The 27,612-nt window shown below is 40.7% G+C and overlaps 1 protein-coding gene across 1 annotated transcript in view; it reads left to right on the top strand.

Annotated features, from left to right (window-relative positions):
* The first annotated feature begins 2,571 nt into the window (after positions 1 to 2,571).
* TEK (TEK receptor tyrosine kinase) overlaps positions 2,572 to 27,612 on the top strand; it is a 42,167-nt gene continuing 17,126 nt past the window's right edge. The window contains exons 1-6 of the mRNA XM_032206553.1: positions 2,572 to 2,701; positions 14,794 to 15,105; positions 20,425 to 20,535; positions 23,674 to 23,826; positions 26,109 to 26,240; positions 27,223 to 27,363. Of these exons, the coding sequence (XP_032062444.1) occupies positions 2,650 to 2,701; positions 14,794 to 15,105; positions 20,425 to 20,535; positions 23,674 to 23,826; positions 26,109 to 26,240; positions 27,223 to 27,363 (901 nt within the window). The 5' untranslated portion in view covers positions 2,572 to 2,649. The remainder of the gene's footprint in view (positions 2,702 to 14,793; positions 15,106 to 20,424; positions 20,536 to 23,673; positions 23,827 to 26,108; positions 26,241 to 27,222; positions 27,364 to 27,612) is intronic.

Genomic DNA, 27,612 nt, shown 5'->3' with positions numbered 1-27,612 from the left:
ACTCTTCCTGACATCCTCGCTTTCAGCCCTGTTTCTTTTACTGACAATATGGTTTTGGGAGTGGGGGAAGACACTTAAATATGTCAGACACCTACATATGGGTAAATCAAGCCAGAACAGTGAAATAGTTTAAATTCCAAAAGCTTGTCACATTATTAATTGTAACTTCAATGGGAGCAAAAATCAAACTGTGATGTTTAAATGCGTTCCAAATAGAAACAGATGTGAGCTTAAGCACTTATTACGCATTAAGTAATTGCTAAATCTTAAAATATACATATATAAATAGATGCTATTTGAAATTTCAACAATGAAATGATAGAATGAAACAAAACCAAATGCATGTACCTGATGAGGCTGGTATCCCAATCAAATTCTACCCCTTCCAGTTTCAACACGAATTTGCATTCTTCTTGTATCTGTGAAATATTATGTATCTAGGCTAGCTGTTCTTATCCCAGAGATAGCTACATTGTCAGGGCACATGAAATGACCAGTAGGCATAAGCTTTTTTTGAATAAGGTTGAATACTCATTCAAAAAATAGTGAATTTCTCCCACAGCTGACCCAGTCATTTATACATACTATAAAATCAGTTTCATCTGCAGTCCGTATATACTGCTGTCCGTCTAGGTGCATTATAAAGGGAAACATGCACATTCCTTCTCAGTGACCTCTTTATGCACTGGGCAATGAGATTTAAGGAAGAAGGGAAGGGAAGGGAAGGGAAGGGAAGGGAAGGGAAGGGAAGGGAAGGGAAGGGAAGGGAAGGGAAGGGAAGGGAAGGGAAGGGAAGGGAAGGGAAGGGAAGGGAAGGGAAAAAGGAAAAGAAAAGAAAAGAAAAGAAAAGAAAAGAAAAGAAAAGAAAAGAAAAGAAAAGAAAAGAAAAGAAAAGAAAAGAAAAGAAAAGAAAAGAAAAGAAAAGAAAAGAAAAGAAAAGAAAAGAAAAGAAAAGAAAAGAAAAGAAAAGAAAAGAACTCTAAATTCAGAATAACAGTGGAGAAGCATAGTCTTTACTAATGTTGGTTAACCCCCCACCTCTTAGCAAATCAGAAGCCAATGAAGAAAAACTGAGGAAAGGCGAAGTTATAAGTAGATGGGAACTATGGTAATACTACTCAGTGTCTGGCAATATACTAAGTGTTCTGATAATGGAGGGACCTATACCACTAGATTTATATAGGATAACATGCAACTGAAGTGTGAATAATCACTTCCTCTTCATGTCTCAGAGAGGAAGAAAATGTTCTCAAAAATCAAATATGGACAAAACACATGTATGTGTGTCAGAGGAACCAGACCAGGGAAATACTTTATATTTTGCCTCCTTAAAGCCTTAAATTGAATTTTAGTAGTGCATTGACCTCACTCTATGTTTTTCCAAATAGATTTTCAATATAAGTTCCTACCTGGTTTGGTTTCTGTTTTATTTTGGGGGCACGTTGTAAGGAGCAGTTCTGGGTTAATGTACTGAATCATTGTAGGTGATACCTTTCTGACCACAAGGCACTAGATCTTGGGTGTGAAGGACTTCCTCTGTGAAATCTGCACCAGCTGAAGTGGAAAAGGTCTTCCAAAGGAAATTAAACTGAAGTAGGATGAATCCGCACCCCCTTTCTAAAACGATGCTGAACATTTGCTTTTCCATACTTGTGTAAAAGTCATTCTGGGTGTTAGCATCTTGGCAGAACTACAGGACTTTCAAATGGTGCATTGTCATGGGTTATATTTAGTCAACTGGTAAATATGATTGCCCTTTATTTGCAATTACACTAATTTATATGAGTGCTGCCTCTGCATTTATTTCATTAATTTTACTATTTTTTTTTTTGTGGTTTTCTTTGTATTTTTTCCTTCTTGTTTTGAGACCCCCGAGTGATGTGGCATTTTGATTCCACTGAAGTCATAAAAACTCTAGTTAGGATTTATTATCGTAACAAGTTTTCAATCTGCTTCCAATTGTCAGAAGTAAAGAAAAATTGTTTCCAGTAAAGCACACCAAGTAATGGGGTAGTTGGCTGGATGGTGACTGGAGTTGGTCTGTGCTGGATTCAACTGGTTGCTTTGTCAGGGTTTATTTCATAATTTTATTGCTGGGTGCTGAGACGCTTTGCAGACAGCAGCTTCCACACAGGTCGAAAAGTAACTGGAAAGATGAGAGGGGCCTGAGAAACCAGCAAATCTGCGCTGAGGGAAGGGGGTGACACTTTCCACCTACAGTACCTCAGAGGAGGAGGCTCTGCTCATAGTCTCCTGCCGGCTGGAGGATGCCACCGCTGTTCCTGTTTTGCTGACGGTGGCCAGCAGCCATCCTCTGCTCCCCCAGCAGCTCTCGATAACCGTTTTGATGTATTGCTGGATGGACGGGGCTCGCGCTGCCCTGCAGCCCTGCTGATATAAAAATGCCTTTAAGATCCTGCCTTTCCCATCCTAATCTACAAAGGAAACAGGAAAAAGGAACTTAAACTCCCTGTACTCAGACAGCAATGAGACTGTTCCAGCCTGCTCCACTGCGCCGGTTTCTTGCCCGTGACTTGTAAACACGCTGCGGCGTAGCATGCTGGAGGAGAGTCGCTGGTAAACTCCTGCCCCAGGAAAAGGATACTCCATGAGTGGCTGCAAGAACTGCATGGATATATCCTGGAAAGCATGGACCCTTTAGCACATCTGGTTCTCTATGGATTCAGCCTGATGATTTCAGGTAAGCTTTTGCTTTACTGTCTGTAGTCAACCTGTCATGCTGTTCTCACTTCCAACGCACAGGCAAAACACAAGTCCCTGCTCCTCATTCTAGGAGTTATCTTAATTGATTTAACTACTTGTGTTTGCTTCAGTGAGATCACTTACCCTGGTGAAGCTCTCTCACAGCAAGTGAGGGGAGGACAGAGTGCAAGCTACCAGGGAGCATGCTGCTATGGCCAGAAGCTGCTGCTACTTCTTTCTATGTGCTGAGCATGCACACAGCAACAGGTTTTCTCTGCTGTCTGAAGGTATTAACTTTTTCCTAAAGCTCATTACATTGAAATTATCAGTGCCATTCCCCCACATTATCTGCTCTAGACACAGACTAAATGTTGACTCCTTCTGTGCCTCACTTTGTGAACTGGCAATGCCACAGGAAGTGTTGACGTTTCCAGGTATTCCCGTACCAGATTTTAGACAAGTATTATTCCAGTACAAGCTTCTAGACTGGATTCTGCAGCTGGAATCCGCATGAAAGTCAGTGGACAAAAAGGGCGGAAGAATGCACATTGTATAGGGCCAATTAATAACACTTCAAGCACAGCTGAAGAATGGTTCAGTATTATCAGCAAATGAGATTACTTTAGCAAGTCAGCAGTTAGTCATTAGAGACATCTGCAGAAGGGTGCAGAGCAGAAATATACTAATGCAAATCTGGTTTATAGCATTCAGAACAGGCAAGTGGGAGATCATTGCAGAAGCTATCACAAGCATAGTCCTGAGGAAGACTTGCTCTTTTCCCATGGGACTCTCGGTTGCTCAGCATTTAAGTATTGCTATCACCTCTCATTTTTTGATTTTCTGTACAGTTTCTTCAGCTTCTTTTCACACACCATGCATAATCTGCTAAACAGAAATACATCTCAGACAGTAACCTCAGACTCACTCCAAAACATGTCACCGAGACACACATAGGTTCTTCCAGTCCATCTCTCAGCAGAAATACAAGATGCTGTAAAACAGCAGATTGTGTTGCAGTGAAAACCAGAAAGAAGCATGAGGAGGCAGAAGTCCTCCTTGCAGGGTAACTCACTTTACAGTTTCTAGACCTTCATGATTAGCAGCGCATTAATAGCTAAGTGAACTAATGAGCTTGAGATGTTTCTGATTTTTTATTTATTTTGGCACCTAGAAAAAGCAAGAGATTAACATGGGAAAGAAAAAAAAAAAAAAAAAGTGTGTTTACAATCTGTTGAATGTGTGTTTGTAAGTATTCTTATCTAGCCAGAGCTGTAATAGGCTGTACATTGTTTACCAGTTCCTCTTCTGTGGCTTAAGTTTCATGACTGCTTAGCTGCACGCTATGTGGCCCTCAGCTCACCTCCAGCTCGTCACTTTAAGGCAATTTCTGGTGCTCTAAGCATTATGGACGGAGAAGGAGAGACAGACCGATTGCCCCAGCTCTTTCTCCTCACCCCTCCTATTGCTCTACGTGGTGGCACACACCACGATGCCACGGAGGGCAGGCAGTGCCCATGAAGCTGCAGGCATGGCAGAAACAAGCAGCCGGCTGCGTGGATGCGCGGCGCGGGTGGACAGTGCCGGCAGCGGGGTGCTGATGGGCTGCCCGTCACAACCCTTTCCACAGGAGCTGGCCGGTTAGGTGTGTATCGCAGTCACACCCATCTCAATAGATCTGTCAGCTTTCCCGCTTTTGTTTGGGAATGATATCATGTTTCCTGGGGCGAGCGGTAGAAGACAATGCGAGCCCGCTTTCCTCCAGATACCGCAGGCGGAGCTCAGGAAAGTGGCGCTGACATTGCCCCACAGCAGGGGCTCTGCTCCCACTGCCACTTCACCTTCTCCTTGCTGCCCGTGGGTTGCTGCGGGGCAGGCTCCAAGCCCACCCCACCCTCTTCCACCGTCAGCATGCCCCCAGCTACAAGAAATGACCTTTCATTTAACTCTTTTTTTTTGATAACAGTACTCCATTCGCAGCCAGAGCTCAAGGTTTGGTGTTTGGTACCCCAATACACCCCCTGTCATGGTGCCCAGAGAGCCACTGCTTGCCACAGCTAGCCTCCAGCTAAACTGACAAGGGGCTGAATTTAATTCCAGAGGGATTCTTGAAACTAAACTGTGCATCACCACCTGTGTGTCTTTCGGTTGGTTCTGCTCCAGGCAACGCTTTGTAGAATCAAAGTGATCCTGGAGCATGCCCTGCAGTGGGGATTTGAGCCCCAGGGCCACACTGTGGTACAGCCCCTGCTGAGCACGGACCAGAAGAGTGCTCCAGACTCACCTACTCCAAAACAAGTAGCCCAGTGTCACAACTTGCCCCTTGCAAGAGAAAAGCTTCCTCAAATGGTCTGGAATTCTGCTTGCAGCTTCTCACAGGGGGATAATTCTCATAAATTATGGTGTGTGAGCCTTGTGTAGGCAAATCAGCCACCCTGAGAAAGAGATTTGTGGAAATTGGTGACAATTAAACCCAGTTTCAAGCACTTCTTGTTGAGTGCTTCTGGCAGGAAACAAACACATTGTCAGACGTCTCCATTCTCAAAGATGGAAACTTTGGTGCTATAGCTCTGCACTACCAGTAACGTCAGATCCAGTGGGTTTCTAAAATCACTAGATTTCTTATTTTGCTGGGTGATTTTGCTTCTGGATCCATATATTGTAAAAGACTCAAAAGGTTACATTAGCCTTTAAAGAAAGGGTAACAGTGGAACTAACAGTGTAGTGCAATTCAGTGCTATATCCCATGATGGGGTCAGTAGGTGTTATCATGAAAAACATACTTACAACTATAAATATTATTATTACACGACTCCTTTACATATTCAGAAAGTGAAGCAGCTTTTAATATACATTAAAAAATGCACACAAGCACAATTATGATGCTGTATGCTCTTCAAAATGACAAAGAAGTTGCATTTTCTAGTTACAGACTGGAAAGTTCTAACAATTCTGTCTCAAGATGTGTTTTTTCTTTATGAACCTTAACTTAACCTATAGAAAACCAACACTTTCTCTGGTGCACTTTCTGATACACTTTCTCACACACATGCCCGTGGCAGTGTGCATGACTATCATTCTTCCCATAAATAGAGACTAGGACTGCATGAGCATCTTCAGATCAGCTGTCATCTGACTGCAGTGGCACCTGAACTTTGACCACAGTCTCTCTTGTGGCTGCGATGCTGTTTTTTTGAGCCTCTTGAAAACTCTAGCAGCAGACACAAACCATGCCTGAGGTTTCAATCTCAAGTATTTTGAAACTATTTAGACTGACACAGAACATTTCGGACACCTACAAGTCAGACATCTTCAAGGCCAGGTCGTAGGAGGCTTTGGGCAACCTGGTCTAGTGGGAGGTGTCCCTGCCCATGGCAGGAGGTTGTAACTGGATGGCCTTTGAGGTCCCTTCCAACCCAAACCATTATGTGACCCCATGACTCTACAATCAAACAACTACTAATGCAAATTGCAGAAAAAAAAAAAAAAAAATCTAAAAAGGGCTCTTGCTCCTGAAGCATATTTGATTTGTGAGATCCAGCAGTTGCATCTGCTGGCCACATTTATATAATTGTCCTGTTGTCTTTTTCATGAGCCTCAAATTTAGATAGAATTTAGATTGTTGCTGAGATATAGCCTTCACTGAACCCAGAATTGAAGGAATCACTGGTTGAACCTTGGTGACCTGCTGACTCCTGGTACCTCCACACAGGTGACTACAAATGGATATATCTACATTTTGTGAGGAAGGAGAGTTGTTCTTTCTGAGCTACACTGCTGACTATATGCTTGCAAAGAAAAAGATTACAGCTGTGACCTAACTCACTGCCCCGACTCTGCAGCTAGGAGCCAAAACCAACAGCTTCAGCCTGTGCAGGCAGCAGCTCTGTGCACCTACCCTACATGGAATTACAAAAGTGGCCCAGATGTCTTCAGTTTTCTTTATAGCTTTATAGATTGCTTTTGGTGTGTGCCTGGTTCATCCCCAGCGAGAGGCAGGGTAGCTCTCAGCAAGCATCTGTGCCCAAAGGCCATTCCAGCAGCTGGGAACAGTCAGGGGTGTAGAGGCATTGCATCAGACCCAAAGGAATCAAATCTAAAAGGGAGAAATGAAATCATGCTACATTCACAAGTGTTAACATATGCTGTTGGTTTAGATACAGATTATGCACATACATATTTGATTGTCTGGATATTTAGTCATGATTAAGTTGGTTGGATGGATTACTTTTTTGCTGAAATTTCACTTTAAGGGGGAAAAATATGAAGCTGAAACATTTTACAGAGATTGTCTGATCCGCACATATATTTAATCTGGAAGGCTTTAGGTGCAAAAGAGGGAGCATACAAGGCAGAGAGACTGACTGGAGCTAAGCAGCAGGCTTTAGGACGGGAGATGTGGTGCTGATCCTTCGTGTGGGAGGATCCACCTGTGTGGGAGACCTACTCTGTATCAGTCAGGTAGACTTCAGCCTGCTTGGCCCAGTCCTGTCACTTAAACAGAGATTTCCACAGCAGTCATTCTGGCGTGGAGGGTGTTGTGTGGGCACAGAACAAATACATCAAAAATGGATGCTTCTACCAGCTCTCTGGGATAGACATACAGGTCCAGTGTCAGCTCCCACCATGACCAGTTCTGGGTTGTCTATTCCAGAAGACCTGCTTCTGGAAGTCCTTCATGTCTTATTTGTGTAAGATGTATGTGGGACCTGAGGGATGAAAACAAAATGTGATTAAAGAAGCTGCAGTGGAGGACTGTTCTCTGAAGACATTATCTACCCTAAGCTACTAGGAAGATCATATATAGGATGCTGTTCCACTGCAAGTTCAGTGGAGACTCACTGAATGAGCCAATGAACCAAACCGTGTCTGAAATATAGGCTTTCCTGTGGAGAGTTTAAGACTGTTTTTTTTAGGGTGCAGATTTGGTAACTCCTGCAGCTCCCTCATGAGGGGAGCGGAGGGGCAGGCGCTGAGCTCTGCTCTCTGGGGACAGTGACAGGATCCGAGGGAACAGCATGGAGGTGGGACAGGGGAGGGTCAGGCTGGGGGTTAGGGAAAGGGTCTGCACTCAGAGGGTGGTTGGGCACTGGGACAGGCTCCCCAGCAAAGTGGTCATGCCATCAAACCTGATGGAGTTCAAGAAGTATTTGGACAATGCTCTCAGACATAGGGTCTGGTTTTGGGGTTGTCCAATGTGGAGCCAGGAGTGGTACTCAATGATCCTTGTGGGTCCCTTCCAGTTCAGGGTATTCTACAATGCTCTACAATGTTCTATGTTTCTGACACCCAATCTAAGAACAAGTACTAAGAACATCGGTAAAGGGTCATATCAAAATGAAGTAACAAATCCAATGAAAATCCGTTTTCTAATTCATCACTAGAAAATGCAGGCACTTTTATAACTCAGGGATACTGGGTCATTGTTAAGTTCTGAAGGGATTTTTGAAAGACAGGTTCACAAATCTGACATTTCACTGTTCAGGGGTGATGTACTTAAACTTTCTGTTTCAAGGTCAGTTTTTTGCTTGTCTGATATTCATCTATTTTTTGCACTGTGTCACCTTGTCTAATGTGGTGGCTTGGTTAATCTCCCTTTTGCAGTCTAACAAGTTTCTCAAGACAATGCAGTTCCATCTGCACTTCTGACAGGGAGGATAATTTTATCTCGTATTATTTGCTGGTTGTTCATCCTACACCTGCCACTGCTCAGGGACAGTCAAAAAGTGTACTCAGAAACAGCAAAAACCTTACTCAGAAAAGTCAGTAAGCAGCAACATGAGGACACACTACTAGGCAGGCAAGAACATAACAGCTTATGGCCAACCAGCAGCCAAAGCCCACAGTACCTTACACATGCTATCTGTTCTGATACATCCTATGAAGGCAATATTATTGCGTATGTTATTTTGTACACTTCATCTTAGCACATGCACCCAAAAAACATGCCTACATGGTATACAGACCAACTTCATAAAGCAACTGACAAGGACCATCCTTGATATGGACAAACTTACTCTTGCCTGCAAGTACTTCCCTGATGATAGTACCCATATTTGGCTGGCTGCAAACCCCACTGGATTTAGCCTGTTCTGCCCAAGCTGTCCCACATTCTTCATCCTTTTTCAGTATTACCTAGCATGTTGTCAGCTGCTTGCTCAAGCAATTTCTGCTGACATTTTGTTTTCTGCTTTACTTGCAGAAGACAAAACCATGCACAAGGAGAAGTCATGAGAAAGCTTTTTTCTTCTTTCTTTATTTTGGATTACTCCACACAGAAGTCTTTAGGCACCCTCAATTGGGAAACAGGAAACAAATAGCACCAGTATTTCTTTTCTAGCCTTTTCATCTTAAAAAAATTGCTTTGGTAAGTTGTGAAACTACTGGAATGTAGAGAAAACAGTTTTGCTTTCTTCTGAAAGTAGACACATTTCCTTCAGCTGCTCCAGATGTATCCAAGGGCCCTTAAGAAAGTATTAGCCCTAGGAGATTTGGCAGACTATGACTTTTGTCACATTTGTGCTCAGGTTTTCCCACTTCTACTAAGTAGCAAAAGGATGTTCTGTCACTAATTTTTGCCTCTTTTTAGTTTCACAATGCCTTTCCTCCCAAAACAATGCCCTGTTTCTAAGGGTAAGACACATTGGTTGAGCTACAAGCTGTCCCACAGCTGCCTAGTAGCATCCATGAGATACACAAAGTATGAGCCTCTTCTTGGACACCTGGTACAAAAGAAATTATTTCATTGGCAAACCTATTTGCTCTTTTATGAGCTGTTTTTCAGGAACATTTCTGCATTTTATTTTATGTTTTTATCCTGCTGCTGCTGCTATGTGCTGGAGTGCCTTAATCTGTTTGGAGTAACAATAATCTCTGCAGTGTCTTCCTGTTGAGGTCTGAGTTCTCAGAGGAGAATTTGACTCATTGTTAGAAGTCACCCAAACTGCTGTTGTCTTTGCATGCCAGGCGAAGCTTCCAGGACACCAAGAGAAAAATGAGTTACATAAAATCACATAAAATGAATATGTGATTTCAAAGGCTCCCCAAATCACTTACTTTTTTGGAGAATGAACAAAAAAATAATCAAGATTTATATAAGAAATATTGAGCGCACACCAAATAATAATAATAATAATAATAGCCAATTTCTGGTGCAATGTATATTCTATTCTCCACATGAAAAATATTCCTAAACAGCTAATTTTTGGGGCCAGTTTCTGACTAATTTTAATATTAAGTAAGGAATACTCATTTATTCTTTCTTAGGAGTAACGGAGCAGGTCTCTATTTTGTTAACTTCTTCATATTTCAGCTGCATTATTTCAATCTTCTAAATTGATGAATTTGTTAATAAATAGATTTCAATGTAATTTATTCAGTAGTTCACTAAGAGTTAATCAAATACTATATTTTTTTTCAGCAATATTGCTTGTATTTTTGATATTTGTTTTCCTAAATAGCTTACTTATATTATTCTAGTTTGTTGGGTGGTTTTATGCAGTAAAATAGAATCAAGGAGTGCACAGCTGAACAGATAAGTAAAAAACAAGATACAAGGAGAAATCTGAGGTACGGGCGATTTAGCAAGTTAGGTTTGCTCTAAATCAAAACCACATACTTTCAACTGCTTGGTGTTGTGGTTTGTTTGTTGTTGGTTTTTTTTTTTAGGAAACATGAAAGAGAGCGGGGTTGGTGGCTTGACAGTCTGTGATACACATTTTCACCAGTTTCAAAGTAATTATTCAGCCCTGCGGTTAGTATTAGAACAGAAATATGAAACTGATTGCTTTGCTCTCAACATAACACCAAACATACACTAAGCACAGATTCTAGTATAGTACCTCTATGATTTATACTCACATTTTCAAGTAGTAGCTAATAGAAATAATTTGCGATCCAAGCAATAACAGTAATAATTTGCGTTCCAAGCAATAACAGTAATAAAAACAAGTAAGCAGTTCAAACTTTTCAAACTTCTTTCCTCTCACTATACCTGATGAAAAAAGAGCTGGAATTTACTGGGTAAAAACCTTTCTGCTTTCTCCTCACCTCCTCTCTTAATTAATTAATTGATGTTTCCAACCACCTCCTACAACAGCTCTTCTTTTTTCTTTATTATGCTCCAGATGCAAAGGGAAGGACTTCCATCTTATAGTCAAGTAATTAATAACAAAGCTCTACAAATGGAAATATCATTAAAATGAATATCATGAAAATGAAAACATCATTAGATCTTCAATAGCTGTAGAGCTGTGAATTATTTTTTTCCTCCCACTACTACTCTACTAACATTTACTCAGAACTTTGCATTCACAATGAACTCTGCAAATTTGGACCGATGGTTAAATATGTGTTTGGGGGGCAGTGCATTATGGTCATTGTTCACCTTGATGAAGCTGATTGCTGTGGCTGACTGCTGTGGTGGAGGTGCATTAGCCACTGCACAGTACTGACAGTTTTTCAGTTAAGAGGGAACTTTTCAAAGGCCTCGTGTTAGGCAGAAATTGTAATGAGTATTTACATGATTTCCCAGGAACCAGACAAATGTTAAGTATAAATCAAGAAATATTTGAGCAGTTTTCTGCACTTTTCTATTCTCACAGCACTTGCTCTATGTGTTCATCTATGGCATTAAATTATCTCTTCTTGAGATTGCGTCATTGTTTTGTTCCCAAACTAGTGTCTAGCACCAGTTCTGGTCTAGGGAAGTGATGTTTCAAATTTTATTAGAGAATGTCTTGCTCTTTGAGCAGACCTGCGTCTGGGATATGTTCCAGGGAATTTCCCAGAGGTGTTTGATCAACCTTCTGTCAAGTTTTGCTGGTGCAACAAAGCACTGAAAACATGTTGATTGTGTGCCTGTTCAAATGGCATTTTGATGAAAATTTTGATGAGGGAATGAGAATGCATAGAGGTTGCAGAAAAAGCATGATACACACTTATTCTGTTCCCCTCTGTTCCCCAGAGGACTATGTACCGGAGAAGCTGTGAAAGACCATGGAAAAAGTCTTGCTGGTGCTGCCCCAGTCAGTACAGCCCAGTCTTAATTTATAAGAGAGAGCACAGTTTTGTAGTTAAGGCAGGGGCAAAGGTCTCCCTGCATATGTTTTGCCACTTGGGTTTCAGTGGGTGCACTATTATTAAAACTTACTGCTCTGGAGGATGCCATTTTCTCTGTGCCAGGAAAGCACAAAACCCTGTGCAACAGTGAACATGTGTCATAAGTATCAGGCAATTAATCCTCTCTGCATGGCATCTCCCATTTTCAACACCAGCTTCTGTGAGTGTTCTCTCTTCTCTAGATGTATTTGCACACACAGCAAATTGCCTTCCTGATAGGTCAGTCCTTTAAGGACCAGGGCAGGAGTCAAAGGACTTTTTCAAGGAAACATGGAGTATTGTCACTGATACAGGGACAGGCTGTTTCCTGTCTGTATTTGTTGTACTTTTCTCAGAGAGCCAAATCCTGTTGTCCTTATTTGGTCCTTGCATGCTCAAAGTATTCACTAATACCAAGAGCAGGATTTGTCTACTTTTTGCAGCCCTAGGTAATGAAAATTACTTCTCAGCAAGGATGGTTGGGTCCTTGCTGAGATGCATTACCAGGAAGACATGCTCTAGGAAACCCTATGCACAAAGCATATGTAGATTTTACACTTTTCTGTTGTTCTTTTTGTTGTTGTTTTTTTTGTTTGTTTGGTTTTGTTTCTGTTTTTCCGTAACCTGAGCACAGGAACTCCTGGGGGAGTCAAAGATAGCCTTCCTGTCACCTCAGAGGCCTTAGGCTGACTTCAAAAAGCCAGTCCTGCTAGACTCTTGAGTTGAACCAGTGAAATGCTTTCAAGTAAATATGCTGCGAAATCTTTCCAACTGTGAAATCTTAGCTGCCAAATCATGTCTGGGGAATGATTCAGTACTTAAGCATAAATATTACTCCATATTAGACACAGAAAGGTCTTTAAATGCTGCTCCGTAAAGACATGAGACTCCATCTGTGTTACATCAGCATCACACAGGTGTTTGAGTTGCTCCGCAGGGTTTAATATGCCAAAGAACACCTATATTTAGACAATCCACTAACACTGCTCATCTAACTGTGACTAGATTTGGATTCCTCCAGAATAATCACAAGTAAAAATGAGTGATAGGCCTGAGCTAAGGTTGTTCTACACCTTGACTTACACAATTTGTATCGCTCCAAAGAAACAGAAAACTGTGCAGCAAATGCACCGAATCTGATAATGCCTTGCTCTATCTTGCATAGGGACCCAAGGCAACACAAAAGCTAGTCCTCAAATTTCACTTACAACTCAGATTTCTCTTACTACTTCTCAGCATGTTAAAAGGCTGAGATACAGGGCAAGAAAAAGTGTTATTGTCACCTTTCACTTTGTGTTGGAAGTGAAGGAACAGAGAAATGCCGGGAGCAGAGAAATGGAACCAGAGCCCTGCATGCACAGCAGCTCCTGAGGGACTCCAGAAATGTCGGTCAATCAACCTGTATATTGTGCCCTGTGGATGCTAGGCAGAAACATCAATTTAATTAAATTTCCAATTTAACCTGCAGCACCCTTCCTGATCTCAACTCAGATCACTGTAGCAAGTCACACAGTCTGGATCCAGATTTGATTCTGAGATCCATGGAAGTCTGCCAAAATTGGGACCTTGCAATTTATGATTTTAAGCATATCTCCACCTGGCATGTGAGACCATGGGACAGATCCCTGCTAACATAAAGCTCTCTGCCTTCAGTATTGGTGAGTTTTGAACCACATCTGCCTACAGCTGGTGTGTCAGACCCACAGTTAAGAGCACAAATGCTCCTCAGATAAGAAACATACTTAGACAAATAACCTAGAAATGAATGCACAAGTCTGGCTTCACTTGCATCACACAGCTCTTTAGCTTCACTCCAAGGATTTACTTTTGTGATGTGCAGCAGGATGAACTGACTCTGCTGACCCCTACCTTTATGCAGTGTTTACTGTAACGGCATGCTGCATCCTTTCCAGGAGGTTTCATTTCTCCATTGTGTAACCGCGAGTTATCTGGGCTGGCACAGCGTGGGGTGGTGGCTGTCGCAGGGCTGGGTGTGGTGAGTGTCAGCGCGCTGTCGAGATACTTTGGTCCCCAGAGTGGCTGCTGGCACGACAAGCAGAGAAGGACCTCCTCCCTTGGCCCCGAGCTGGAGGGACACACGCAAAGGCTGCAGTAAGCACTGAGACCTTTTGGCCTCCCTTATCTAAGACTATACCCGTTCCTTCCAACGAAAGAAACCTTTGGAAGCCGAATGGCACTAAAATGTTGAGTCTCTCTGTATAAATACAAAGCATGCTTGTATCCAAAGCAGGAAAATAGATGTGATAAATAAAAGAAATCAATTATTCTTCCTGTTTCAGCTGGAAAAAATGTTACCGTTTCCCTTCTCCTTACCCTGGATTTCAAAGGTGAAGGGACACACCTATTATTTGCAAAGCGTTGATTATAGGAGACTTTTACTCCCCTGCTGCCATCCACATTCGAACAACTAAGTCTGGCAGCAAAAAATTTTTTTTTCAAAATATTTGAAAAAGTATTCCAAGTGTTCAAAATACTACTAATTCCTAAGGCTGAAAGACACATCCTCCTAATACGAATTCATACGTATTAAACCCATGTAGAGGACATAGCAGAAACTCTGTTAAGCTGACGACCTGATGATAACCAGTCCTCTCACTGGTAAAGCACCACACTTGAGGCAGTTATGTACATGTCCAGCTAATCAAGAAGCCATCTGCTTCTGCAGCCCAAGATTTTCCCTAGGCTTCTGAAACAGCTTTAGGAAGTACTTACACAAGCCTGGCAGGTTTATTTCTTCTTCTGAGAAGAACAAAGCTTATCTGTTCTTGACATGTTAAGTAAATCCTAAACTCTTACTAGCTGTAACAGAACAATTAATCGGCAGTCTTTTTATTTTGCCATAAATCTGTGTAGGACTCAACCAGAGGAAGCCTGCATGCTGGATGAAACAGTTTCTCTGATGATTTGATTAGCTGTGAACTCAAAATCTGCAGTAAATTTTCTTCACTTGCTGTTTGCTTTTTTTTTTCTTAGGTAAAGTGGAAGCAGCACTGGACCTCATACTGATCAACTCATTCCCTCTGGTGGGCAACTCAGAGACATCACTCATCTGTATTACTTCCAAGTGGCGCTCCCGTGAGTCCATCACAATTGACCGAGACCATGAGGATGTGACAAACCAGCACCGAGAGCCGCTGGAAGTGAGTGAAGACTCAAAGAGAGCCACAGCCAAAACGGTGGTGTGGAAAAGGGAACAGGCCAGCGAGACTATTGGAGCATACTACTGTGAAGGCAAGCTCAAGGATGAGGTGACGAGGATACACACCATGAAGATGCCGCTGGGAGGTACTGCACGGGGATCAGAGCTGAGTTTTGCATGTCACTGCGTGCACACCAGCAGTTGTCCATGGTTAACACAAGTGGGCATGAAAGTGGCTCCAGAGCTGGCAAGACTGCCTGGAGTCAACAAAAATAGACCGGGCTCAAGTCCATGTTTTTCTTCTGAAGTGCAGAGACAACTGGTTGATACTAGCTGCTAGTCATTTCCTCGTGGAAGTTAGTCAGACATCTATAGGTGCTCTGCCTGCATCTGGCTACTGCCAGGAACACGCAGTCAGGTGATAAAGGCTCACTGATGCCACAAAATAATGCACATAAAAACCCCTTCCCTGAAATTTTCACACTCTAGACCCTTGATTTCTAAACACAGTTACACTTCAAATCTTGACAGGTCTGGGATGTAGACAGACATACATTGCTGTCCTTTTCCTTGGTAGGAAACCTAAGCCTGGAAAATAACTGCCCACAGTTCGGCACAGCAACACATCAAACACTTCCGATTTGCACAGTCTGTCAGCACAAAAAATCCAGCACAACAATGGAAAGGGACTCCAGGGAAGTTTCTCTGATTCTAAGAAGGTTATTCACAAAAATACACTGCACGCTACACTTTGGATTTGGTTTGGGTTATAAGGCTATGAAGAATAGAAAAAATAATTTTGGCAGTGAGATAGATAGTGGGGTGCAAAGGTGGGTTTCCCAAAGACCAGCACTCTGTCCTGTATATGGCCTTGTAATATTTATAGGACAAATTATAAAGCACAGAGATTACCATAAACTACAGAAAAAATCAAGGAATTCTGGCTAGTATCCCAAAGCAAATCAAGTTTTTAGAACTTCCACTGATTGTAGCACGATTTACTGTATTGCTAACACTTTACACCACAGCAGCTGGGCTGTGAGGACAATTGACATTTTTTGTCTTAATTTCTAAAGTAAGAAGAGGAACTATCATCTCCCAAAATTACACAGTCCTAGAAAAAAAAAAAAAAAAAAAAAAAACCTTAGAAAAAGAGATTTTTCTTTTGTCTGAGTTATGCCTGGTGTCTATTTGTTTCTCTTGGTATGGGAATGTTCCAAGAAAGGTGGGCAGGACAAGCACATTTTTATTTGTCTTGTGTCTCTTCTGGCCCAGTGTTGTCTTGAAGGGTTTTCTTTCACCAAGAAAGCTCTGAGTGTCCACCTCATTTGCATGGCAGTTAATTCTTTTGTTTCAGAGGAGGCTGCAGTGGGAAGGGGGACATAAGATAACAGCCCACGGAAAGCTCTGGAGGAGGGAATGACATCTTCATGTTGACCCTCCCTCTGGCAGAATGCCGATGAGCTGAGCACAGCTCTGGCTGCCGTGTACAGCAACCCTCATGTGTGGATGCGTGTCCTCTGAATCGATCAATTCTTTGCAGTCGCTATCTGTGCAGCTAGCAACAGAGAAATTAATCAAACTTTGAGAGCTTCTTATTTTGTTCTAACAAAAGAACAAAAAGTTGTTCTAACCAGAAATAATGCAGCATTCATGTCAGCTGTAGGTAGGCTTCTATGAATCATTTCTGAGTTTGAGTCTATTCCTCAGATTTTCCTTGCAAAAGCTTGACTAACAAAATTTGAGCTAGAAACTCAGTGTTGAACGGTCTAATCAGGCTAGATGGGTGAGAAAGAGGCATGACAGACATTCTCAAAGCTATTAAGTCCACAGAAAGAGGAAGAAAAGGTCAGTGAAGGACTATGCAGTTTGGCAGAGCATCTGTAATTGGAAAACATGCCTTTTTGCCCTTTACTGTTGTTGTCTGAATAATTTTTAAAGACGCAGCATGCCTGTTGTCCAACACTGAAAGTTAAGGAAGAGTTGAAACGTGCCGTTTCCAACTGAGGACACAAAAGACACAGGAAGGAGAAGCACTTTTGAAAATCCAGCCACTGTTTTACAGCCTCTGGCCAAAAAGCCACTGAAACACTCACTGAGCATCAATCACTTGGGTAGCCCCTCTGACTTCATGGCAGGGGAAACAGCCACCTGCTTTATTATGTACCTGTTGTCAGATGTGAAGATACAGTGAAGACGTTCACTATATAATAGGAAGAATAACAGATTCATTTTCCTATTTTACTCTATGCATGTGCCATTCTGAAAGTAAGGAGTCCATTTTCCTGCATATTTTAGTATTTCAGCATTATGGTTACACATGTAATATTCATGCATGCAATAATAAGGATCAGACTATGCTTTTCATGTAGATGGGGAGTAACTATTATACTGTATATAGCATACACACCTAGAATAGAACACGACATAGTTTGCCCTGCATCTAGTCATACACAATTTGTTCAATTTCTCTACACCATAAATATGTTTTTTCACATATATGATTTTGAGTTTCTCCCACAGAAACTCTCCAGAGCAGGCAAAGGGACAATAATGGAAACACTAGTGAGAGAACGTTACAACACTTATCCTGCAACTCAGTTCATTATGTCTCTATAAGGAATTGGCACACTCAAGATGTGAAATCATGAAATACAACTCACAGTCTAAAAATACTTTGGAACTGAGCCTACCAGGGACCATGGGTTCCTTTCTATTGCAACAATACTGTGAAGAAAAAAAGGCTTGTGGTTAAGCTAAACAACATACAAAGAAAAGAAAATGGAAACACAAAAGTTTAATATCTTGTTAAAACAATTAGTAATTCTTCACAAAATTTAGTCCAGAAACCACTGCAACTAAAACACTTATGATCATTTGTAACTAACTGTTCATTTTTAGGAAAGCTCTTGAATTTTTGTTTCCTAAATATTTCACGGTTTTCAACAGGTATTTGTTATTCACAAATAACATCTAATTCAGCAGCTGACAGAAGTTGGGACTGCTCTTAGTTTTTGTTTACCTGTTTTTAATGAGAACTTATTTCATTATTCTATATGAGAATTCTCTGTTTCTCTAAGACATAAGCAGAGATACCAGTGCCTTGGTAACTTGGCAGAAGCTTGATGGATTCCTGCTGTACCATGCATGTGCCAGGTAACATGCAGGAAGAGTCTTGCTGAAAACATGTGACAGAGGCTCATTTCAGTTAGAAATAAAACTTTTAAACATCAACATTCACAAGGAAAGAAAATTCTGGCAGAAAGGCTGGCTTGGATTGACAGAAATGTTTTAATCTTTTCTCAAATTTTACTTATTATTATTTCACATAATAATACACAATCATTTTGATTTAAAATTAAAATGCCATTCTGAAATGGAAGTATTAATATATTCTTTCCATAAATATTGCAAAAATACTACTTTTTTTTTTTTTCCCTCAGATTTTACAAAATACTATTCTGGAGATATTAACACCATTATAGCTTCATATTAGCTTTGGAGCAGCATCTACCTGACGCTTATCTACAACTCTATTACATGTAAAATATAACAGGAAGTTAGTTGATTTTTTCCCCTGTTTTCTGATCCTATCCCTCTATATTTATTAGCAACCAAATTTCAGTCATGGACTCCAGATTTGTTTTCTGCAACCACTGGCAAGAACCAAAGTAGTTCCTTGATAGCTTTCTAAAAATGGAAAAAAAAAAAAAAAAAAAAAAAAAAAAAAAAAAAAGAGAGAGAGAAATTAAAGATAAATGGATTTTTTATGATTAAATTGCCTAGCAGTTTATACTAACTTGTGTAGGTGTTCCTTAAACAAAATATCCCATGAAATAAATATGACTTTAATAAAAATGGATCCTACACAAGTACAGAGCCAACCAGGCCAGGACCATGAACAGCTCTGAAGCAGTCGCTTCCAGCTGAGGCTCAGGTGAGTCTTTCTGTTGGAGAGGTCCCATGCACCTTCCTGGCAAGGAAGGAAGGGCAGTAGCACTGAGCTTCTGCAAGCTGGCAGAAACAAGATGCAGGAGAGGCTGACCTAAGAGCAGCATGCATGGGAGGCACTTAAGGCTAAACAGCCTCGGTAGTAGAAAGAGAAAATGGGCTAGTAAAAATCAATGCTTCACATCCCTGGGCACTGTACAAAGAAGAGTACAAGGATGTAAAAGACTCAGAAAAGGAGCTGATTAGGCAACTTCCAGAAAAACTCAGAATTTTCTTGACACATGACATATCTATTAATAACAGTACAGCATAAAATCTCAGGACTAAAACTATAAGAAAATGTGAATTTATTCTAAAAAAAAAACCACTCAGTTTTCCCTAGGAACTTTCCATCTAAAAGAAAGGAAGCATCTTTAATTTCACCTACCTTGTTTTAAAGTAATATATTGAAATTAAAACGAACATTTCACTGGTTACAAAAAATAGAGTTTCTTGAGATTCTTCTGCCTCTACCCGATTTTGACCTTTCTTCTACTGATAATGATATCTAAAAGACAAAAATTCTGTGAAAATCCCTCTATCTACTACAACCTTTTTTTCTTAAATCAAGAGTTATAAACAAACACATAAAAGTACTTTTCTTTTCCTTTTTGAGCAGGCAAATGAATTTCTATTTCCCTGGAAACTAAAAATAAAAAATAAAAATTTGGAAGTTTAATTCAATTATTAATGTTGAATGCAATTCCAGTTGAAAAATCCACTAGAAAATTGTAAAATACCACTGACCTAGAAAGCTCCTCCCACAAAATCTCTATTTTAATTAAGTCACATTTTCAGATGAAAGTATTTTGGTAAAAACAACACTGGCTCTGAAAACAGTTTCTTCGTTTATTCTCAGTGCAGGCTAACACCCTCAGCATTTACAGACAGCAGTTGAACAAACACGAAGATAGGCCACTCTATCTTATTGCCTCTCCCCCAACCCCTGCAGTATGCTGATCTGTCTCAACTGTTCTGCACCAGAAAGCTGAACCAGTAAAGAACTGAGTCACTCAGCCTATTTATTTGTCTGCCAATGACTGCTTGTTCCCTACAATACATTTTCCAGTACTTTATCCAGTCTGTTTGAAAAATGTCTCAAGGGATGAAGAAACTTAGGAAAGCATTTTACAGCCAGGTGGAGCTCCTAGTTAGGAAGTGTTTCCAAATACTCAGCTTTTTCTTTTCTTTCTTTCCTTTTTTTTTTTTTTTTTTTTTTTTTCTATTTTAATGCTCCAGGTTCTAGTGGCACTCTGATGTTTCAGGTTATTGTTAGATTATTATTAGTGTTTGCAAAAGCACAGAGTAGAGATGGCTGATGCTAAATAGTCAGTGTGTGCAATAAGGCAATTTAAACATCAGAATCTGAGTGGGGGTCATGCTGTAAAACCATTCCCAGCTTCCAGCCCAGAGATCAGGTAGAGATAACAACTCCTGCTATTTATCCTAAACTTATGTCCTGTTCTGTTTTTTAGCTTCATTCCACCCAGTGGCCTTAACTGTTACAGCAAACAAGGGAGAGCACGTGAATATTTCCTTCATCAGAATGGCAGCAAAAGAGGAAGATGCAGTGATCTACAAAAATGGTAATTAACCTCTCCTCTTCCTACTATCGTTGTCTTAGCCACCTGCCACATTCCTTGAGGCATAACTCCTTATGCATCTAATGTTCCCTAAAGGAATTATTTCCAATATCTAAATAGTGAAATTGTTTGATTTATTTCTCTTCCACCAGAACGTCCAATGCCTTTGCTTGGTTCCTTTTTCATTCCTTTTTTGTTTCTTTCTCTATCCCCTCATATCTTTTTTTTTTTCCCTCAGAAGGTTTATTTACTGAATCTGTCTTTGCATTTCTACTGCTTCTCAACTGCATACCATTCCCTCTTCAAATGGCTTTCATAGGCCATTGAGCTTCTGTGACGCTTTTTAGATTAAGAAATTAAGCACTAGTAAACTGCTGATAGAAAGGCAGAACTGTGAACAGAACCTTATCTTCCCTTCATCTAACTACAAAAATAGTCAGGTTGTAGAATTTATGACACCAGCTTTTCTGTCTAACATAGCACCTAAATCACATGTAACTAACTCAGTGCTCAGCTGCACATTGCTGCTGCCCAGCACTTGGAAATATGTGCAGTTTGCTGTGTACCTCCTGTAGAAATGGAGGTAGCTAAAATTCAGTGCAATCATATTTAACCAGAATGTTAAATGTCAGCAAATTCTAGCTGTGGAAAGCACATGTAACAACATTCTGCTCCATCTTTGTCTACTGACAGTCTAGTTCACAGTGAACTACCAGGAGATAGGGAGTAAGTAGAGCAGGATGATGTCAGTATGTGCCAGCACACCGCAGAAGACTGCATGCAGTCAGTCAGCTTCAGTCCCACTTACTGAACACTCACAGATCCTTTCTGCAGGCTGGGAGAAAAAAATCACTTGTCCTTTCAGGGTCCCCAAGGAAATTTTGTGACCCCCCTGTCAGCATTTTCCCATGCAAGTTCCAGCTGGTATGTTGGTGCAGGAGTGTTTACATCCTGGTGCTGCCTTAGCTGGGGCTCCAACTGGAAATTTGGCAAAAAGCCTCAAATTAACTCTGGACAGTAGGTCAAGTCCTCCACCTGAGACTGCAGCTGAAATATCATCCCAGAGGATTCCTGATACAGCACCTGGCAGAGAACAGAAAAAGCATGTCCTGATACATTTAACTGTTGCTGTCTTTTGCCTCAGTCATTTAAAGTAATGCTTCCCCCTTGCAAGCCCTCACAAAGGTTTTCCAGTGAACAAAACTGGTCTGTTAAACAAAATTGTGTTAAGACATTGACATAACATGGGCCATCATAGAAAATGAGCCACAGAAAGTGACCCTTGCTAATGCAATGCTAGCATAAGGCTTTCTTAATACTTTGCTGTCAGCATTGTTTGCAGATTATGACTCAAAAGACATGCAAGCAAACAAAAACAGTTCCAGAACTAATCCCTTGCATTCATCTTCTTTGGCCTTGTTTCCTTGATGAAGGAAACATCAGACTTGTTGTCATGGTCTTATCTTCCTGCTGTTTTGACTGTGACTCTCAACAAATTTTAATCTTTCGAGGCTGCCTGAAGTTTGACTGCTAGGTAGTATGATCCCAGACAGTGAGCACCTGCTTATCTTCAGCCTGTGCATTATTTCAGCATAGTGAAAAAAGGTCTGTGGTTCCTTACCAGGTTCCATTACCACAATAAATGTAAGGAGATGCAGAACATACAAGCGTTTGGTTTGTGGTAGTATTATCTGGTCCACAGCCACTCAACATAAAAGACTAGGATGGGAAATAAGAGAAGTAATAAATAACCAAATGCACAAACCCTAAGAAGCAGCAGATAACAGAGACAACACCGAAGGCCAGAGTTCTCCAGCTGCTGAGAGGAAGAACACCACACGCTGAGGAGTTTCAACTAGAGCTGATAAGACGGGGGATTATCATGGTTCTCAAGGAAAAAAGGGCAAATTTATGATGAGATGATCAAGGGGGACTGGGAATGAGTGAAATAACTGTATGTTTGGGGACAGAGCCAATGGGGGGAAAGCAAAGTGGAAAGTAACAAGCATTGGAGAAAGGTGCAGAGAGCAGGTAAAAGGTGTCACTTGCACCAGTGTATGCTGCAAGCCGGGACACTTGCCTGGCACAGCCTTGCTCTACAGTTAGTCCGATCTTATTAAACTGTAGTCTTAATTATTCTTCAACATGAGTGCGCACATCTAACATGTCTGTGCATGTCTATATTCTGCTGGTGACCTTCAGGCCAGATCAGAAGGCAGGCAGCACAACAGGACTAACTCCTCACAACTGGAAATGCATGCCTGGAAACAAAGGGTCTTTGTAGGGCCAGCGGATGGTGACACTGGGTGTCTATGTCCAATTACGGCAGGGACCTTTGTGAGCCAGTGTTTGTGAGCATGTACACATATGTTTTGGTGATTGCCGGCTGGAACAGGCATCAGTAGGCTGCAGCAGCCTTGCTGCAACAGATTGGGGTGGGAGGACTCCCTGGCGTCCTAAGTGCACTGGATGGAGCTTCTGTTTGACAGCAACCCATGTTCAAATGTTGTTACTTGGTGATCCAGAGGGATGGGAGAAGACTAAATGTTTTCACCTTACTTAGCAAGCATGCATGACCAGCTACAGCAAACCTAGAATAATACAGACAAGCTCCCACGGTGGGGTAAAAAAAAAAAAAAAAAAAAGAGAGAGAGAGAGAGAGTTAAGTTTTATATTAATATTTCATATTAAGTTTGTGAAGAAATGATAAAGCTGTACTATTGTCTTCCTGTAAATCTCTGAGCTACTGAGATTAAATAGGACCTGCCCAGCATTTGCTGTTTGACTCCCAGCCACACTAGGGCTTCTTACAGGGAGTCACCCTGACTTCAAGGAAGCCCAAGGAATAAAAAGCTTTTAACCACAAGACTACTAGCAACATTCTTGTAAAGCACTGCTTAACTCCAAACTGTTTGCACCATTCATCTGCTACATCTCAAGATTCAGCTTCCTTTTCACTTGTACCTCTCCAACTACCAAGAACTAGCACAGTTAAAGAGCTGCCAGCAAATTCGTAACTCATGAATATATTCTGCTGCTTAATTCATCCCAGCTGTCCTTCCTCAGTGACCAACTCAACCTTGCTCTGGCTGTAAATGCTGAATGACTTCTGTCCTCTGTATCTGTGTGCTCCTTCCCCAGGTTCCTTCATTCACTCCGTGCCCAGGCATGAAGTGCCAGGCGAGCTGGAAGTCTCCTATCCTCATGTTCAACCACAGGATGCAGGGGTTTACTCTGCCAGATATATAGGAGGAAACCTTTTTACTTCTGCTTACACAAGGCTTATTGTAAGACGTAAGTTCCATTACTGTGTGCTAATGATTAATTGTTTAATGTTGTAATGAATCTGACTTGAAATCTACACTGTGCCCAAATAAGGCCCAGAATCTTCCTTGGCATGAGCTGCCATCAGCTTATGTCATAAGAATTTTTTTCCCAACAATCTTCAGTATAAACTGATCATGATTTAAGCAGCTGAGAGAAAAAACAAACAAACAAACAAAAAAACCCCACAACCTTCAAATTTAGGTTCAATTCATCTAACTATTGCCAAGAGAGACAGTTCTTTTCTCAGCAACTCAGCTTTTCAAATATCAAGCAATTAGGAACAAAGAAGGCAGCACAGGGTCTCTCATGAATATATGATGTGGATATGAGCAAAAATTACAAATTTTCAAATGTCTCTGTTCTTTATGGTAAGTTATATCCAAACTCCATCTATTCTAAAATAATCTTAGCGTACAGCATTGCAATTTCACAAACTACCCCAGTTTGTTTAAAATTGCCATAGTTAGCCATTAAAGCTCAACTCCCAGTGGAAAACTGGACCACTTCACAATGCAAGTGGATATTTTTTCTTAAGCATTAGAGATGGCTGGTAGCCTATGCTGCCATGCCCTATTTCATCAGATATAAAGAAAATTATATTCTATTAACTTGAACAGAAATGTAAAATTGATGTGTGAAAATAAATAGCTATTAAAGCATTTTATATGATGGACAAAATGTTTCTGAAAGTAAAACATACTTTACTTGCTAGCATCCACAGGATATCCAGGAGTTGCAAATGAATCAATGTAAAGCCCCAGATTTGGATTCTGAAGCTATGACCAGCTTACAAAATAAAATATAAAAAGGTCTGTTCTCTGCTCCAGTGCCAAGTTGCACAGCAGATGACTTGCCCATATACTGCCCACAAATTCTCTCCCATCCCTTGGAACTGCTCAAAAGCCTTGTGCATCCTGCCTATTAGGAAAACTCCTTGGGTGTAGTCTGGGACAGTTGTAGGGAACACACTAACAGTAAAGAGAAGGAATGATTTAGCCACTGCTTAGACACATGTTCAGGCTTTCTCTGAGTTACTGTTATAGGCATAGATTGATGATTTTAACAAAGGTTGTTTTTTTTTGTTTGTTTGTTTGTTTGCTTGTTTGTTTTTCCCTAAGTATGCACATTTAGTAATTTCATTTTTGGAGAAGGGGGAGACAAAACTCCCCCTGGGAGACAAAAATACCATGTTGACTCATTAAATGTATGCTGAAATCTAAAAGAGCTGTTCCAAGATTTAATTAGCTAAATTACTCCATTTTTAGTGAGCCTATTTCAGTTTCCACTTTACCATCTTCTCTGTTCTAGTTTTACAGTAGAGAAAGTCATGAAGATCACTTTCTGTGATGTACAAAACATTGTTACAAATCAAATACTGAAAACTGTGGAGTCCTCTCAACACTGATTTCAAAAGCAACTCAGTGAATTTTGTATCTTTCAGGGATTTGTTAAGCATTTGCATGATGAGGCAACACACTCCTGTAGTGAAGTTAAGAGGTTAAGTTTTGCTTCTTTTAAATCAGTAGCAAAACTCTCACTGGCAGGATTCATAGTAGCAGTATCTTTTTAAATTAGGAAGTGGGAAAGAAAATCCTGGCATCCTGCATCAAAACTGATATATATACTGACTGCTCTTAGTCCATTTTTTCTAGAAACATGTCATCAGTTGATTGATCCTTATACAGGCCCAGTGAAGACAGTAAAGATATAGCAGAGGTGAACCTGCTCTATTGAGCTTTCAAGAAAAATACTGCTACAGAAAAAAATCATCACTTGCCAAATGCTGGTACAATGCCAGTGATGCCAAGGTTGAACCTGCTGGCTTAATATTGGTACATCCAGCTGCAGGTGAAACCTGGAGCTTTTGTAGGTCTCAAATCCCTGCTATAAGAACAGGGAAACATGTTTTTTACATGAAACATGATTACATGAAACATCTTTGCCAACTTCCAAACTTACTTTCCTAAACTAAAAATAAATAAAGAAATAAATCTACCTCTGATTTCAGAAAAGGAAGACTTTCACAGTTCCTTCTCTGAAAATGGTAGGCGGTGTATCTGTGTACTACACAGTTGATCTGCTCCAGAAAAAGGAAAACTTCCACAATGAAAAAAGTGTCTCTTCATACTAAGCCAGTTGGCCAGCATTTTGGGGTGGGAGCATATGGATCATACTATCACTTATTTTACTGCTTGACTGGTTATTGAATGAGGAGACAACAAACTTGTCATTATATTTCTGCATAAAAGGATGTGAAGCTCAGAAATGGGGCCCTTCCTGTAGCTCCCACTGCCCTTCCTGCATGAACAATGGCATTTGTCATGAAGATACTGGGGAATGCATCTGTCCTCCAGGTTTTATGGGAAAAACATGTGAGAAAGGTAAGCGAATATTCTCTTCACAGATTGCTTATTAATTTGTGCACTGTAATAGAAGTTGGCAGAATGCAGTAGCCTTGTTTCACTCTTTATAGCTATCACATTTACAGCTGGTGCTGGAGACAAGACAGTGTTGGGTGAGATGAACCTGGAATTAGCATAGCAGCTCTTGTAGTTAAGACAAATGTTTCCAATTCCTCCAAAATAAGCATGCTTGAAGCTGCTGACTGACTGTTAAATGCATGATAGACTGCGGGATCTTAAGCATACACTGGCACTGGGAAATGAAGTCCTGTGACAGATTCCGAGGCTACTCCTGAACAAGCTGCCACCTGGTCAGAGGGTGAATTGTCTCTGGAGGAGCGTATCAATAATATATGTCTGCTTGGGCATATCTGTGTCTGTGTCAATTAGTTTGGATTCTGGAGTAATTGGAGCAGGAGCACACTGCACACTGATCTGTCCAAGCAACTTATGAGTACAATGCTAAATATGTACCGAAATATTCTGACCAAATTGCAGTGCTGTAAATACTACAACTCAACTATTGGAATAGATGACACCTGAACCACTCTAATTACTCACTGGTCATAGCAGAGAAGCAAAACCTTGAGCAGTTTTATATGCACTGGCTTCTAAGAAGGAGATTTGGTTTTCAAAGCATTGTTTGCCAATTAAATATTATAAAGGCTTACGAAGAGGGTTTGTTGCTGAAGCTCTATGCCCAAATATCCAAAGCAATAGAGGCTTTGATGACGGATTCTTATATGGCAGAAAGCAATGTTTGTTTCAGCTGCCAGAACTTACCATTAGTGCAGCAATGCCTTACGATGTTTTGGAAGTTAATAGATCTAATATCTGGATGGTAAAAATATAACTTTTATTTTAATTCATGTTTTCTATTGTCTAAAGCTGTATCATTGGAAGCATTAGCTCTCTTGCAGACTTACTGCTCTTGGATCTTTCACTCTCTTCCCTTCAATAGCTTGTGGAGCCAATACATTTGGCAAAACATGTGAAGAGAGCTGCAAAGAAAACTATGGCTGCAAAAACTATATGTTCTGTCTGCCAGATCCATATGGTTGTTCTTGTGCCACAGGATGGATGGGACTGGAATGTGATAAAGGTATAGTCAAAAATATGGGGAATGGTGTGAAGAGTCCTTAATGTGCTACACATATGAAACACAGAAGGAAACTAACAGAGGAGAGTAAGAGAGGGAAATGTTTCCATTCTGTAAAAAAAGGGATAATAACATTTAATTACCTCAGAGGAGTATTTCAGATCCTCAAAAGAAAGATTAAGCAAAGTTGCAAACTATTCAAATTTTTCAGCAAAATGAATTGATGTTGTAACATCAGCTCTGATAACAGCT

The sequence above is a fragment of the Aythya fuligula genome, chromosome Z (assembly GCF_009819795.1).
Source record: "Aythya fuligula isolate bAytFul2 chromosome Z, bAytFul2.pri, whole genome shotgun sequence".
Lineage (NCBI taxonomy): Eukaryota > Metazoa > Chordata > Aves > Anseriformes > Anatidae > Aythya > Aythya fuligula.
Note: the sequence above shows the minus strand (reverse complement) of the source record. Positions and strands in the feature narration are given on the sequence as shown.